General features: G+C 47.7%; 1 protein-coding gene across 4 annotated transcripts in view; it reads left to right on the forward strand.

The window, feature by feature from the left end:
* SDK2 (sidekick cell adhesion molecule 2) overlaps positions 1-16,966 on the forward strand; it is an 818,277-nt gene that overhangs the window by 784,919 nt on the left and 16,392 nt on the right. For all 4 annotated transcript variants that reach the window (XM_073606891.1, XM_073606893.1, XM_073606892.1 and 1 more), the window contains one exon: positions 9,353-9,479. In XM_073606891.1, coding sequence (XP_073462992.1) covers positions 9,353-9,479 — 127 coding nt within the window. The remainder of the gene's footprint in view (positions 1-9,352; positions 9,480-16,966) is intronic.

Consider the following 16,966-nt stretch of genomic DNA (forward strand, 5'->3'; position numbering starts at 1 on the left):
ATCCCCCCATATCCTCCCCCAGTCCCATCTCTTCCATCCCATGTCCTCCTCCTCCACTCCCATCCCCCCATATCCTCCCCCAGTCCCATCTCTTCCATCCCACGCCCGCCATCCCATGTTCTCCATGGGGGTGGTGAGAGTGGGGGATAAGAGAGAGAGGGGGGGGGCTAATTCTATGCATGAAGGTAAAAAACTCTTCAGTATGCAGCTCCTCCCTCAGTTCCCCTAATACTTACCTGTGCCCAATCGTGGTCCAATGATGTGCATGAGAGCAGCTGCTGTCCTGAGTCTCTGCTTCTCCATTGGCTCCTGCTGCTGTCAATCACAGCCAGTGAGGATGGAGTGGGGGGCAAGGCCAGAGACAATATCCCTCGAGTTATAGACCACTCGGTCATCACACTATTGAGCAAGAGTGTTTGTTTGCTGTTACTGAGTGCCAGCAGGGGGACCTGAGGAGGATTGGGGCTGCTCTGTGCAAAACCATTACACAGAGCAGGTAAGTATATGTTTGTTATTTAAAAAAAAAAAAAAAACACCTTTTTAATATTTTTAAATATTTCCAAAATAGTCTACCTCAGGTGTAGTTTTGTTGTTCATCTAGACAATTCTGGATATTGAAGCTTGTTTCTGCTTGACATGTTTGGTATCTGTTTACTCAACACAACCTCGTCTGTTATATTTTACCCCCCCAAAAATTGTAACATATTGTGTTTGTCTGCCCTAAAAATTAACTTTAGTGTATTTTAAAACTAAAAAATATGCTTTTGATAAAACAATTGTGCTAACATCCTAGGTCCAAGGACATAAAACATTGCTAGCGCTATTGTTTGTTTCTCCAGGGTCTCCATTTGCAGGAAATATATAAATGTTTGTAGATTTTGCAGTGTCACTAAACCCACATCATAAAATAAATGGTGTATTCCACGCTGTTCATACTCATTCACTAGGAGATTCGTTTTCTGCAAAAATCCTGGGTGATCCTGCTGCTCTCCTTCTGTCCATGTCCCCAGTGTAGCTAGGGATTTTGCAGAGCAATGTTGGTAGCTCTGCACATGCTCAGTTTTCAGTGAGTTTCTATGCTGAGCATTTCCTCCCTATCATATCTGAGCAGCCCATGTGACTAGAGAGTCACACATGTGGGCGTATACACAGTGCTAAATGACACTCCCTCCCTCCTCCTCCACGCCCACTAACTAGCTGAACACAATGGGGGTGGGATATTACATGTAAATTAATGGAGGCTTCACCTCCCTCATTTTTCTAAGACATAGGCTGGAGGGGGGCGTGACACAGTCTGACTGGCAGAATCCTGCCCTCACCATGTTATTGCCAAAAATAAAAAAGATTTGATTTTAAATATATATTTATATAATGATTTAAAACAGTTTATTTATAATTATTTATTTTTACTCTGTATTACAAAGGTTGTTTTTGGTTTTTTTTTGAACATGTGACCAGCAGCAGAGGACTAGAAGCTCCTCCTGCTTGTGTTTCCCTGCAGACAAGCTGGGAGAGAGCTGATCCACTGGCTAGTCAGAGACCCATACAAAGTCAGGATCGGCTTTGATCGGATCTCCGCTGTGGAAACACAGAGAAATGAAGACCTGACATCACTTCTGGGTCACCCAGATGTCAACTGCGCCATTTTTTGAAAACCAAAGTATTCAAAAACACGGATCTTGGCGTTTTGAATGCTTTCAAGGGCAGAGGAGGGATTTGGGGTCCTTTACACCTCAGATCCCTCCATAAAGACACAGAGGATGTCTACATTCCTTAGTGACAGTAAAAAAGTGATAAAAAAAATGAAAGCAACAATGTAAAAATAAAAAAAAAATAATGAAAAAATGTTTAATGTGCCCCCCGTCCACACTTACTCGCGCGCAAAGGCGAATGCGTGTGGCAGCCCCCCGCACACGCGCAAACACACGTGAGGTATCGCCGCGAACGTCAGATCATGGGCAGTAATTCTGGCACCAGACCTCCTCTGAACATCTAATGTGGTAACCTGTAAAGGCTTTCAAAACGTTGCCGATGGATAGTTACATTTATGTCATTTGTCACCATTGCACGGGCCTACTCAGTTTTAAATCGTGACATGTTTGGGATCTATTTACTTGGCATAACATCATCTTTTATATTTTACAAAAAAAAAAAAAATATGGGTTATGTATTATGTTTTATTTGCATTAAAATTAAAAAAACTATTTTTTACCACAAAAAAAAAAGCCGCTGTGCAAATACCGTGTGACATCAAAAAATTGAAAACCCACCATTTTATTCTCTTGGGCCTCGGCTTTAAAAAACACTATGTAATGTTTGGGAGTTCTAAGTAATTTTCTAAAAAAAAAAAATCCTGATTGTTACATTGTTACTTACAAAAAGTGGCAGAAAAGGCCTGGGGCTCAAGTGGTTAAAGGGGGGTGTGACGGGGTTAATTAACAAGCAATTTGAGGTTCTGTTTCTTTTTGGTTATTTTGTATATCCGATATATATAGATATCTATATCTCTATAATATATATATATATATATATATATATATATATATATATATATAGATAGATAGATAGATAGATAGATAGATAGATAGATAGATAGAGAGAGAGAGACTTACCAAAAGTATTGGGACACCTTCCTTTACACGCACATGAAATTTAATGGCATCCCAGTCTTAGTCCGTAGGGTTCAATATGGAGTTGGCCCACCCTTTGCAGCTATAACAGCTTCAACTCTTCTGGGAAGGCCGTCCACAAGGTTTAGGAGTGTGTCTATGGGAATGTTTGACCGTTCTTCCAGAAGAGCATTTGTGAGGTCAGGTACTGATGTTGGACGAGAAGGCCTGGCTCGCAGTCTCCACTCTAATTCATCCCAAAGGTGTTCTATCGGGTTGAGGTCAGGACTCTGTGGAGCCAGTCAAGTTCCTCCACCCCAAACTCACTCATCCATGTCTTTATGGACCTTGCTTTGTGCACTGGTGCGCAGTCATGTTGGAATAGGAAGGGGCCATCACCAAACTGTTCCCACAAATTGGGGAGAATGAAATTGTCCACAATGTTTTGGTATGAATTAAGAGTTCCCTTCACTGGAATTAAGGGGCCAAGCCCAACCCCTGAAATGCAACCCCCACACCATAATCCCCCCCTCCACCAAATGTTTTGGACCAGTGCACAAAGCAAGGTCCATAAAGACATGGATGGGCGAGTTTGGGGTGGAGGAACTTGACTGGCCTGCACAGAGTCCTGACCTCAATACGACACCTTTGGGATGAATTAAAGTGAAGACTGTGAGCCAGGCCTTCTTGCCCAACATCAGTGCCTGACCTCACAAATGCTCTTCTGGAAGAATGGTCAAACATTCCCATAGACACACTCCTAAACCTTGTGGACGGCCTTCCCAGAAGAGATGAAGCTGTTATAGCTGCAAAGGGCGGAGCCAACTCAATATTGAACGCTACGGACTAAGACTGGGATGCCATTAAAGTTCATGTGCGTGTAAAGGCAGGTGTCCCAATACTTTTGGTAATATAGTGTATATTTATGATTGCTGAATAATCTTTCTATTTATAACAGTCCCCAGCCACCAATCAGAATCATCCGTTTAGATCTGAATCTGATTGGAGACATGATGAGGTCTTTGGTTTTTCTGGAAAGTATAAAACTTGATGCATTTTAAAAAGAAGATTTTTTTTGGTTTTGACCTCATTAGATGGACTACATCAAACAGCTGGTTACGGTGGGTTAGTGTATGCCGCTGCCTATTGCGTCTCCCCACCCCCTTCCCCTTCATGGGCTAATAAAGCGTTCCCGTGCCGAGTGCACCCCCTCGGCGGTGAAGGGCCTGGCACAGGACACGTCGCGGTATAAAGTGGTTTCTCCTCGTTGATATTCAGGTCTCGTTGCCGCAGCGCTCAGCTCGGTCCTCCCGCTGGCCGCGCCACAAAGACTCCTCTGTTAGGAACATCACAGTTGAAGCACTTATGAGCCGGAGAAGAAGAGAGGGAGAGGCCGGGTAGAGTGTCACCGGCTGGCATGGGCTCTGCGGGGTAATTAACCGAGGAATTCTATTCCCGGGGCGGGGAGTGGGGGGGCTGCCTAATGGGATTAAATTGGAGTTAGATTCCCTGAATTGTGTCGATTTCAAACTCCAATGTTGTTAAAAATTATTACTCGCTAATCTTCAGACATTACGCACAAATTCTTCGATCGGCTTATTTAACATTCGCCCCGCCAACTGACAAAACCTTAAAATTGTTTAATGCGGCTGAAAAATATTTGAGCAATTCCAGCGATGCGTACAGGTCCTCTTTAACATAAAGCCCAACTCTGGGGAAAGGAAAAACAAATCCCCTCTTGTGTTGGGGGGCTCCACCTGCAGTGCGAGGGTGAAATGCTCATTTAGGTCTGGGGGATGTGAAAAGACCAGCAGATGGCGCACTCCTACACTCGGGCGGTGGACTGCCCCTTGGGCATCTTCCAGTCTAGTGTAGGGCTATGCAGGGTCGGGACAAGGGGGTGGGTGGGAGGGGAGGCTGCCCTGGGCGCAATGGTTTACTGTATGGATGGGGGGGGGGGCCTTCATTCTGTTCATTCTTTGCTCTGGGCGCTGGATGACCTTGTCCTGGCACTTGGGTTATGGGTTCTGCATGTCTTGATGACATCAGAGGACCTGCAACCGCCAGAAGAGGCTGCGGGACTGGTCTAGAAGTTCAGAGGAGCCTGCAGGAGGGGTCCCACTGTATGCAGAAACATAGCCCCCCCTCCTTGGTCCTAATGTATGTAGAAACATTGCCCCCCCCCCTGCCTTGGTCCCTCTGTATGTAGGAATGTAGCCCCCTTGCCTTGGTCCCTCTGTATGTAGGAATGCAACCACCTTGCCTTGGTCCCACTATATGTAGGAATGTAGTCCCCTACCTTGGTCCCACTATATGTAGGAATGTAGTCCCTTACCTTGGTCCCACTGTATAAAGGAACATAGCCCCCTGCCTTAGTCCCACTATATGTAGAAACGTAGCCCCCCTGCCTTGGTCCCACTGAATGTAGAAATGTAGCCCTCCACCTTAGTTCCTCTGTATGTAGAAACATAGCCCCCCTGCCTTGGTCCCACTATATGTAGGACTGTAGTCCCCTACCTTGATCTCATGTATAAAGGAATGTAGCCCCTCTGCCTTGGTCCCACTGTATGTAGTACATAGCCCCCTTACCTTGGTCCCTCTGTACATAGGAATGTAGCCCTCTATGCCTTGGTCCCACAGTATGTAGGCACTAAGCTACTCTGCCCTGGTCCCAATGTATGTAAAAGCATAGCCCCCTTGCTTTGGTCCCACTGTATGTAGGAACGTAGCCCCCTGCTTTGGTCCCACCATATGTAGGAATGTAGACCCCCTGCCTTGGTCCCACTGTATATAGGAACGTAGCCCCCCTGCCTTGGTCCCACTGTATGTAGGAACGTAGCCTCCCTGCCTTGGTCCCTCTGTATGTAGGAACGTAGCCCCCCTACCTTGGTCCCACTGTATGTAGGAACGTAGCCCCCCCCCTGCCTTGGTCCCATTGTATGTCAGAGCGTAGCGCCCCCCCCCCACCTTGGTCCCACTGTATGTAGGAACGTAGCCCATCCTGCCTTGGTCCCACTGTATGTAGGAACGTAGCCCCCCTGCCTTGGCCCCTCTGTATGTAGGAACGTAGCCCCCCTGCCTTGGTCCCTCTGTATGTAGGAACATAGCCCCCTGCCTTGGTCCCTCTGTATGTAGGAACGTAGCCCCCCTGCCTTGGTCCCACTGTATGTAGGAACGTAGCCTATCCTGCCTTGGTCCCACTGTATGTAGGAATGTAGCCCCCCTGCCTTGGTCCCTCTGTATGTAGGAACGTAGCCCCCCTGCCTCAGGCCCTCTGTATGTAGGGCTGTAGCCCCCCTGCCTTGGTCCCACTGTATGTAGGAACGTAGCCCCCCTGCTTCAGGCCATCTGTATGTAGGAACGTAGCCACCCCTGGCCTTGGCCCCTCTGTATGTAGGAACGTAGCCCATCCTGCCTTGGTCCCACTGTATGTAGGAACGTAGCCCCCCTGCCTTGGCCCCTCTGTATGTAGGAATGTAGCCCCCCTGCTTGGTCCCTCTGTATGTAGGAACATAGCCCCCTGCCTTGGTCCCACTGTATGTAGGAACGTAGCCCCCCTGCCTTGGCCCCTCTGTATGTTGGAACGTAGCCCCCCTGCCTTGGCCCCTCTGTATGTTGGAACGTAGCCCCCCTGCCTTGGCCCCTCTGTATGTTGGAACGTAGCCCCCCTGCCTTGGTCCCTCTGTATGTAGGAACATAGCCCCCTGCCTTGGTCCCACTGTATGTAGGAACGTAGCCCCCCTGCCTTGGTCCCACTGTATGTAGGAACGTAGCCTATCCTGCCTTGGTCCCTCTGTATGTAGGAATGTAGCCCCCCTGCCTTGGTCCCTCTGTATGTAGGAACGTAGCCCCCCTGCCTCAGGCCCTCTGTATGTAGGAACGTAGCCCATCCTGCCTTGGTCCCACTGTATGTAGGAACGTAGCCCCCCCTGCCTTGGCCCCTCTGTATGTAGGAACGTAGCCCCCCTGCCTTGGCCCCTCTGTATGTAGGAACGTAGCCCCCCTGCCTTGGCCCCTCTGTATGTAGGAACGTAGCCCCCCTGCCTTGGTCCCTCTGTATGTAGGAACATAGCCCCCTGCCTTGGTCCCACTGTATGTAGGAACGTAGCCTATCCTGCCTTGGTCTCTCTGTATGTAGGAACGTAGCCCCCCTGCCTTGGTCCCTCTGTATGTAGGAATGTAGCCACCCTGCCTTGGTCCCTCTGTATGTAGGAACGTAGCCTATCCTGCCTTGGTCCCTCTGTATGTAGGAACGTAGCCCCCCTGCCTCAGGCCCTCTGTATGTAGGAACGTAGCCAGCTTGACTTGGTTCCTCTGTATGTAGGAACGTAGCCAGCTTGACTTGGTTCCTCTGTATGTAGGAATGTAGCCCCCCTCTCTTGCCTGACATGGACTATGGGATTTGTAGTGTGCATGGAGCTGTGTACATGACCGCAACTAATGTGCACCGCTCGTTCCAAACAAACAAAACAAGTTGGGGGGGGGGTTCAGGAGCTCACAGAGGACATTACAGGGAGGAAGGAAAGGATTGTATGAGAAAAAGATTACAGGACCATCAAGTAGTGGATGTGTATGGAGAATTATTGAAGGAGGATATCGTTTAGTGTCACTGAGTAGTTGCAGGCCTTGCCCCTCCCCCAGCCTGTGACTGATGAAGGAGAAGCGGAAGACTCATCTCTTTCATTCTGCTCTCTCCTCCCATCAGCATGCTCCCAGTTAGTACTCGAGAACTGTAGTGCAACTAATTAGCTCGTTGTGCTGCTTTTCCCTCTTCCTGTCTGAGTTCTGCTGTACAGGGACTGTGAGAGGCTAATACTAGGCCAAAGGAGGGACTTACAGAACTTGAATTTAGTAAACATTAAATGATGTATTAATGGATAGACGTGTAGAACAGAAAAATTTGTTTAGTTTCGGATAGATTCCTTATGTTACAAATTTCATCTTGTTGATTCGTTTGAAAATTAGTTTCGTTTAGTTTTGTTTCGGTTATTAATATGCTAATGAATTCAGAATTTTTGGAACAATTCGAATTTGATCGAATGATCGACCGATTCGAAATCTGTGTGAAGATTAGCTGGTCGTTAAGCAGGGGGCCGGGAAGCCAGCCGCCGTGTCCTTAGCAACCGATGACATTCCAGCTGTCAGCAGGCTTCCCCACGAACCATACCAGGCCACATACCTTCAACATGAGGGGGGGTGCTTTGGGGCAGGGGAGGCTCTGCCTAGTGGTTGTGGGGGTGCCTTAGTTCTGCATGTTAAATAGGCTCTCGCTGTCCGACAGTTCTTAAATAATGAAGTGGCAGGGGGCCACCAGATGACATCACCGAATGACCCCCACCCCCTTGTGACGTCTTCGACCCAGCATTCCCCTGGTCGATAATGTCACAAGGGTGTGGGATCAACCAGTGATCTCATCGGGTGGCCCTGCCCCTTAGTTAAAGTGGAGGGCCACCCTGAAAAAAAAAAAATCACCAAAAATCCTAAAAAAAATTAAAAAAAAAAAAAAAAAAAAATTAAACTTACCTAAATGAATGAATTCGACATGATTCAGTAATTCGTTAAAGATCTAATGAGACCAAAGGTCAACTCAAAGTAAATCTTACAGTCCAATCAGCTGATTAAAGTGGAGGGCCACCGTAAAAAAAAAAAAAAAAATTGCATGAAAAATCCTAAAAAAATTAAAAAAAAAAAAATTTGAAAAAAAAAAATTTTAAACTTGCCTAAACCCTTGTTGCTAGGCAGTCTTCCTAATCTGCCTCTTCCTATTCCACGGTGAGTTCTTCTCCTCGGTGAGCGGCCCTGTTGTCTTCTGGGAACTGTGTGTGTTCCCAGAAAACCACGGGGCCATTCACAGAACGGAGCGCCGCTCGCGCGTACGCTGTAGGGAACTGGCAGTGAAGCCGCAAGGCTCCACTATCTGTTTCCCTTTCCTAGGATGGCGATGCTGGGACCTGAGAGCCGAGGGAAGGGTCGGCCTCGGGCGGCCGACATCGCGGGCACCCAGGACAGGTAAGTACTTATTTAAAGTCAGCAGCTACACTGTTAGTAGCTGCTGACTTTAATTTTTTTTTTTTTTTAGGACGGAATCTCGCTTTAAGAACTGTCAGACAGCAGGAGCCTTCGTTGGATCCATAACTGGTTTTTTTTTGGGGGGGGGAGGGTTTGTTTCTTGTTAAAAACTGTTGCGTTTTTATTTACTTTGTACACTGTGTACCCCTACTCATTCAGATGGGGGGGGTGTCGGGTTCTGGGGGGGCTTTACACCCCCCCCACAACCACTGGGCCAGGGTTGTGGGGGAAGAGGCCCTTGTCCACATCAACATGGGCAACAAAGCACCCCCCCACCATGTTGAGGGCATGTGACCTGGTATAGTTCAGGAGAGGGGAGGCACTCGATCATCCCCCTCCCCCTTTCCTGGGCTGCGTGCACGGATAAGGGTCTGGTATGGATTTGGAGGGGCCCATGCTTTTTTTTCTAGTTTTGGTGTGGGGTTCCCCTTAAAAACCATACCTGACCCAAAGGGCCTGGTATGGATTGGGGGGGAGATTCCGATTCATCCAAATCTCAGAATAACCAAAAACGTGTCCAGATTTATATTTGGACCAAAATGAACAGCATGGGTCTATTCATGGATACAGAACTGTATTACAGTGTGGAGTTTAATCAGTCTGAACTGAGGGGGGGGGGGGGGGGTAGTACTTTCCTCCTATCAAGTCTTCCTGAAGTTACTTTTTCTTTGCAGATCTCCGCCCCGCCCCAGTCCTGGAAGCCTTCATTATTCAGATGAGGACGTAGCTAAATACAACGATCTCATTCCTACTGAGAGTGGAAGTCTGACCGAAAAGCCCTCGGAGGTATCAGACTCACAGGTGAGGGAGAATTGCTTTTTTTTTTTTTTTTACGAGACCCGCCCCCACCATCTACACTCACAGAGTACAAAACAGCTGGAAATGATGGTGGAGGTCATTGAGAGGTAGACCTGGGATTTCAAGAGTACCTTTTGACCATAGATGGTGAAGGCAACCATTCTGTTTTGGAAGTAGTATGTCAGGAAGTACTAGTCAGGTGCTGGTTATCTGAGAAGGGACAGACAATATCACTTGGGACAACTGTTCCAAATGGTTCAATTGACAACCTAAAAATACTTGGCCAGTAGGTATCCGCTGAATCCTTCAAATAGTCAGCTCAGGTCCTATGTGGATAATATCAATTAGGACAACTTTTCCAAATGGTCCAATATATCTGAGAATGGGTGGCCAGAATATGTCCACTAGATCCTTCAATAGATGGACATTAGCTTCATCCAGACTCAAATGGCCAGCTCAGGTCTTTTGTGGATATCAATTAATTAGTACAACTTTTCCAAATGGTCCATTTGATCCCTGAAAAGGGGCAGACAATATCAATTGGGACAACTGTTCCAAATGGTCCAATTGACACCCTAAAAATACTTGGCCAGTAGGTATCCACTAGATGCTTCAAATAGTCAGCTCAGGTCCTATGTGGATAACAGAAATTAGGACAACTTTTCCAAATGCTCCAATATATCCGAGAATGGTTGGCCGGAATATGTCCACTAGATCCTTCAATAGATGGACCTCAGCTCCATCCAAACTCAAATGGTCAGCTCAGGCTTTCTGTAAATAATATCAATTAGAACAACTTTTCCAAATAGTCCAGCTGATCCCTGAGACAGGTTGACCAGCAAATGACCACTAGATCCTTCAATATATGGACACCAGCTCCATCCAGACTCAAATGGTCAGCTCACATCTGTAGGTTTTTAAGAAGCCTACTGGTGATGCCAATCTTTGTTTTCTTCAGAGCTATGCCAGCAGCTGAAATCCTTAGCATCTGACACCTGGAATGTCCTTCACTGGGTATTGTGGTTCCACTGGCCAGCTGCCTTGATCATTACCCAGAATCTCTTATTGACATAGAAGCCAGTGAGTAGAACCACAGCGCAGAGGAGGACCAGACGTCTATCACACCTGGATTCTTCAGCTGTTCAAGAACGTGAAGACCATTTTCATTGGCAGTGGGACATTTAAATAATTTAACTGAACTGAACTCCCCGTTGCGGTTTGACCTCCTCCATACTGCAAGGGTTAAATGCATGTTTTGTCTAGGACGGGAGTTTCCAGACCTTTTAAACAAAGGGTCAGTTTACTGTCCCTCTGACTTTATGGGGGCTGGGCTGTGGCCAACGGGAGTACAAAATGTTCCATCACCAGTGGGAGTAAACACTCCCCTATCATTGGTGTCAGTGGGGAGGAACTGTGCCCCATCATCAGTGTCATTGGGTGGAACTGTGCCCCTTTGTTGATGTCATTGGTAGGAATTGTGCCCCATTATTGGTGTCATTGGGAGGCATTGTTCCCCAATTCCATCATTGGTGTCATTGGGAGGCTTCGTGCCCCATCATTGGTGTCATTGGGCTCCATTGTTAGTGTCATTGTGAGGAACTATGCCCTTTCGTTGATGTCATTGGGGGGAATTGTGCCCTTCGTTGTTGTCAGTGAATGAGATAGTGCCCCATGGGCCAGATAAAAGCTAGCAAATGGCCACGTCTGGCCCCCGGGCCACAGTTTGGAAACTAATGGTGTAGGGGGACAGAATCAGCAGTTATACTTACCATATTACTCACTCCCCAGTCAGCCAAAGCTCTCCTCTGCTGTCCAAGGCTCCCAAGATGAGGATGCCAGTTGGCCTGCCCACAGGTACAATGCAGGACCATTGGTCCTGCATTGTTCATGATGACGTCAAAGAAGCCCGCGACTGTCGAAGAAGAGCAGCTTTGAGAGACCATGCATGAGCCTGCACGAGTGAGGAATAAGGGAACTATAACACTCATCATCCCCTAGACATGATGAACATTTAAATTAGAAATAGAGTCAACTGCATTTTGGATAGAGTAAGGGAGGGTTATAACCCCTGTCAGTTTCTGTTTTGCAATGTGTGCCATTGGAGAGATTTCCCTTCACTTCCTGTACCATAGCCAAATCAGGAAGTGTAAGGAAATGCCTACAAAGTGAAGGAATCGCTTAACTCATCAGAAGATTAACCCTCTATTCCTGTTCTGGTGACAACCCAAAGATTTGGGATTTCTTCACTTACGGTCACCAGGACAAATGAAGAGGGTGAATCTCCCTAATGGGGGGGCATAGCAGGGAAACCTGCCAGGGGTTAACCCCTCTCTGCACTAGTCAAAAGTTTTGAATTAATCATATTTTAACCCTTGCATTATGGAGGGGGACATCACAAGAGTAACTTTTCCTTCTGCTCGGCGTTGAACTTTGAGGGAGGTATTTCTAAAAAATATTAATAGAGCTATTCATCTTGCAAAACTGCATGTGCATTCGTCCTGTGCGAATGTTGGCAAAATCAAATGTTATTCGGCTACATTTCCTCTAGGTCAGATGTTCTTCGTTCATAAGAAAAGCCGTGGAACAGGAAAATCCTGCATTATGGCCACTAGATGGAGCTGCAGATGATAGGACATAAATGAGCGCCATCTAGTGCCCATATTGTACCTGGTTCAGGCTATTCTTATGAATGGATAACATTCAACGTGGAGAGAGAATAGTCTAACAACATTCGCTTTTTCTGGCATTTGCACAGAACGAATGTACAGTGCATGACATTTCACTGGATGAATAGCTCTGTGCATTTATTTTTTTTATGGAAAGCGTTGGGTTTTAATTTGAGTTACCTAATGGTGCCTCCCTCACCATTGCTTGGTCGCACGTGAATACCCCCGAATCACATGTCTGCTCCAGAGCCCGTTCCTGGAACATTGGGTCCGTAATATGGGTAGGTATCTCCAGCAGAGACCACGTCCTATCTCAACGATGGTCTCCATGTCGATGAGAGGGGTGGCAATAAGACGGGTCAATGAGCGACACCAGCAGACCGCCGGGCTAAGAGGTCACGTTATGGCGGATTAAGTCTTAGGGAAGGGTACAACCTTCAGTAAGGGGGAGGTGGTACTACCTTTTACCTGACCTTTAATATAAAACCACTTCTCCAGCTCTCCAGATTGGACACAATGGCCACCTTTGTCTCCAGCCTTCTGAGGTTACTGGGAGTTCCCCCGGTGTGAGCGCACATTGTGCAGGGTGTGACCGCAGCCATCGTTTGACAATAAGAAAACCGTCCTCACGGAAATGACTTGATAAAGAAAGATTGTCACCCACAAAGTCTCCCCCCCCCATAGAATAGTTCTCCAGAGCCATGGAGGATGGCTCAGTCTCGGCTGAGTGCAGAATACAAAAGACCCGGACAAACAACGGCGCTCAGCCTAATCCCTTTTAACCCCTTCCTTGTCGTGACCGAGCTGCACCGCATTGTCTAGCCAGGAACCGCTGAGCCTTCAGGCGTGACACCGCTGTGAAAACTGAGAAAAGCCTCACCTGGAAGCACTGAGCACCTGTACATGGAATGTGACCTTCTGACTTGTTTTTTTTTTTTTCAATGTAAAAAAAAAAAAAAGGTTAAGGAAAGACTCCGGTGGTGTCATGAAAATGCCTAAGTTAAACGATCTGTCCATCCAAAGTGGATATTTTAGTGTTTGGAAGGATTTGTTATACCTCTAGTAACAGAGACTTATGAACTACCTTGACTCATAGTTCCTGATTTCTCAGCCTTGTACGCCTGCTGTGCCCATTATGAAGGGTTCCCATCATCCCTCCTGAATTAAGTATTATGAAAAGTGTGAGAGGAGGTGCTGGGTGAAGGTGGACAGGTGAAGAGCTGGAAACACAATGAGAATCCATCTATACAGTATCTCACAAAAGTGAGTACACCCCTCACATTTCTGTAAATCTTTTCTTCTATCTTTTCATGTGACAACACTGAAGAAATGACACTTTGCTACAATGTAAAGTAGTGAGTGTACAGCTTGTATAACAGTGTAAATTTGCTGTCCCCTCAAAATAACTCAACACACAGCCATTAATGTCTAAACCGCTGGCAACAAACGTGAGTACACCCCTAAGTGAAAATGTTCAAATTGAGCCCAATTAGCCATTTTCCCTCCCCGGTGTCATGTGACTCGTTAGTTTTACAAGGTCTCAGGTGTGAATGGGGAGCAGGTGTGTTATATTTGGTGTTATCGCTCTCACTCTCTCATACTGGTCACTGGAAGTTCAACATGGCACCTCATGGCAAAGAACTCTCTGAGGATCTGAAAAAAAGAATTGTTGCTCTACATAAAGATGGCCTAGGCTATAAGAAGATTGCCAAGACCCTGAAACTGAGCTGCAGCACGGTGGCCAAGACCATACAGCGGTATAACAGGACAGGTTCCACTCAGAACAGGCCTCGCCATGGTCCACCAAAGAAGTTGAGGTCACATGCTCAGCGTCATATCCAGAGGTTGTCTTTGGGAAATAGACGTATGAGTGCTGCCAGCATTGCTGCAGAGGTTGTAGGGGTGGGGGGTCAGCCTGTCAGTGCTCAGACCATACGCCGCACACTGCATCAAATTGGTCTGCATGGCTGTCATCCCAGAAGGAAGCCTCTTCTAAAGATGATGCACAAGAAAGCCCGCAAACAGTTTGCTGAAGACAAGCAGACTAAGGACATGGATTACTGGAACCATATCCTGTGGTCTGATGAGACCAAGATAAACTTATTTGGTTCAGATGGTGACAAGCGTGTGTGGCGGCAACCAGGTGAGGAGGACAAAGACAAGTGTGTCTTGCCTACAGTCAAGCATAGTGGTGGGAGTGTCATGGTCTGGGGCTGCATGAGGGCTGCCGGCACTGGGGGGCTACAGATCATTGAGGGAACCATGAATGCCAACATGTACTGTGACATACTGAAGCAGAGCATGATCCCCTCCCTTCAGAGACTGGGCCGCAGGGCAGTATTCCAACATGATAATGACCCCAAACACCTCCAAGATGACCACTGCCTTGCTAAAGAAGCTGAAGGTAAAGGTGATGGACTGGCCAAGCATGTCTCCAGACCTAAACCCTATTGATCATCTGTGGGACATCCTCAAACGGAAGGTGGAGGAGCGCAAGGTCTCTAACATCCACCAGCTCTGTGATGTCATCATGGAGGAGGGGAAGAGGACTCCAGTGGCAACCTGTGAAACTCTGGTGACCTCCATGCCCAAGAGGGTTAAGGCAGTGCTGGAAAATAATGGTGGCCACACAAAATATTGACACTTTGGGCCCAATTTGTAGATTTTCACTTAGGGGTGTACTCACTTTTGTTGCCAGCGGTTTAGACATTAATGGCTGTGTGTTGAGTTATTTTGAGGGGACAGTAAATTTACACTGTTATACAAGCTGTACACTCACTACTTTACATTGTAGCAAAGAGTCATTTCAATGAAAAGATAAAATATTTGCAAAAATGTGAGGGGTGTACTAACTTTTGTGAGATACTGTATCTATGAAACCACATTTGGGTGGATTGACCCTTTAAAGAAATCCTTTTGCCATGATCCCATTATGAGTCAGGGCTTTGGGCCCCAGGCGCTCCTCCTACCCCCAGAGCGAGCAATCGGTACAAAGATGGCGGACTCGGCCAAGACAAATAGGAGGACGCTGCCACTTCCCGAGTGTTTTTGGCTCGGAAAGGAACATTATACTCTGACCTCTGACCCGTCATTCGTTCCAGGGAACTTATCTGCTCTTATTTACAACCAACAGGACTGACTGGTATTGCACAAGTTTATCGTTCTCTGCATAACAGGAATATTTACTGCGCGGGGAACTGCAGGGAAAGAGCAGAATTCAGGGACAATCCTGTTCAGCCAGTCCTGTGATTTCGACACCAGTGTCACCAGAGCCAAGTCCCTGACCTTACTTTTCTCCATTGCAGTCCAAGCCAGTTTGGTCAAGGACCGCCCCTCCCCTTTAACTGTGATTGGATAGTGAAGGAGCCACTGTTCTTTGATAGGGTCATCCCTGTGCACTCTCCTCCAGTGAAGTAACTAGCCTCAGGTGATACACAGAGATAAATTCCTCCTACATAAAAGTTGTACCCGTTTATCTGCAGCCCTCTCTTCCCCACGTCCATTCAGAGGGCAGACTTTATACAGTTTGTCTGAGCTTTCAGAAAGCAGGGAGTGGGGAGCTGAAGTTACACTCTGTAGGGCTCAGTGAGAGCTAATTGGAGGGAAGGGACACACACACCCCATCACACAGGAACAGAGCTGAGCCAATCACAGGCTGTGTGCTGGAGCTCCCTCCCTTGTCAACTTTTTACAAGTGGTAGGTGTCAGGAAAACTTGTCAGAAGTGATTCATGCAGATAGTGGAGGAAGCAGAAAGAAATGACACTTAGTGCTCTGGATTGAGATAAGTACATACTATAGAGCTCCAAACTTTCTAAGCAAAGGGCCAATTTACTGTCCTTCAAGCTTTAGGGGGGCAGACTGTGGCTAGTGGGTGTAGAAAATGCCCCAACATCAGTGCCCCACCATTGGTTTTAATTGGAGAAATAGTGCCCCATTAAATTTTGTCAAGTAAGGGGAATGGTGCCCCATCATTGGCGTCAGTGGGAGGAATAGTGCCCCATCATTGGTGCCGGTGGGAGGAATCGTGCCCCATCATTGGTGTCAGTGGGAGGAATAGTGCCCAATGACTGGTGTCGGTGGGAGGGATCGTGCCCCATCATTGGTGCCGGTGGGAGGGATCGTGCCCCATCATTGGTGCCGGTGGGAGGGATCGTGCCCCATCATTGGTGCCGGTGGGAGGGATCGTGCCCCATCATTGGTGCCGGTGGGAGGGATCGTGCCCCATCATTGGTGTCGGTGGGAGGAATAGTGCCCAATGACTGGTGTCGGTGGGAGGAATCGTGCCCCATCATTGGTTCCGGTGGGAGGGATCGTGCCCCATCATTGGTGCCGGTGGGAGGGATCGTGCCCCATCATTGGTGCCGGTGGGAGGAATACTGCCCCATCATTGGCGTCGGTGGGAGGAATAGTGCCCCATCATTTGCGTCGGTGGGAGGAATCGTGCCCCATCATTGGTGCCGGTGGGAGGAATACTGCCCCATCATTGGCGTCGGTGGGAGGAATCGTGCCCCATCATTGGCGTCGGTGGGAGGAATCGTGCCCCATCATTGGCATCGGTGGGAGGAATCGTGCCCCATCATTATCGCCGGTGGGAGGAATCGTGCCCCATCATTGGTGCCGGTGGGAGGAATAGTGCCCCATCATTGGCGTCGGTGGGAGGAATTGTGCCCCATTATTGGTGCCGGTGGGAGGAATCATGCCCAATAATTGGTGTTGGTGGGAGGAATAGTGCACCAAGGTCCAGATAAAGGCAAGCAAAGGGCCACATCCGGCCCCTGGACTGCAGTTTGGAGATCACTTCTATAGAGGAATATGCTTTGTT

Source organism: Aquarana catesbeiana, linkage group LG12 (genome assembly GCF_042186555.1).
Source record: "Aquarana catesbeiana isolate 2022-GZ linkage group LG12, ASM4218655v1, whole genome shotgun sequence".
Classification (NCBI taxonomy): Eukaryota; Metazoa; Chordata; class Amphibia; order Anura; family Ranidae; genus Aquarana; species Aquarana catesbeiana.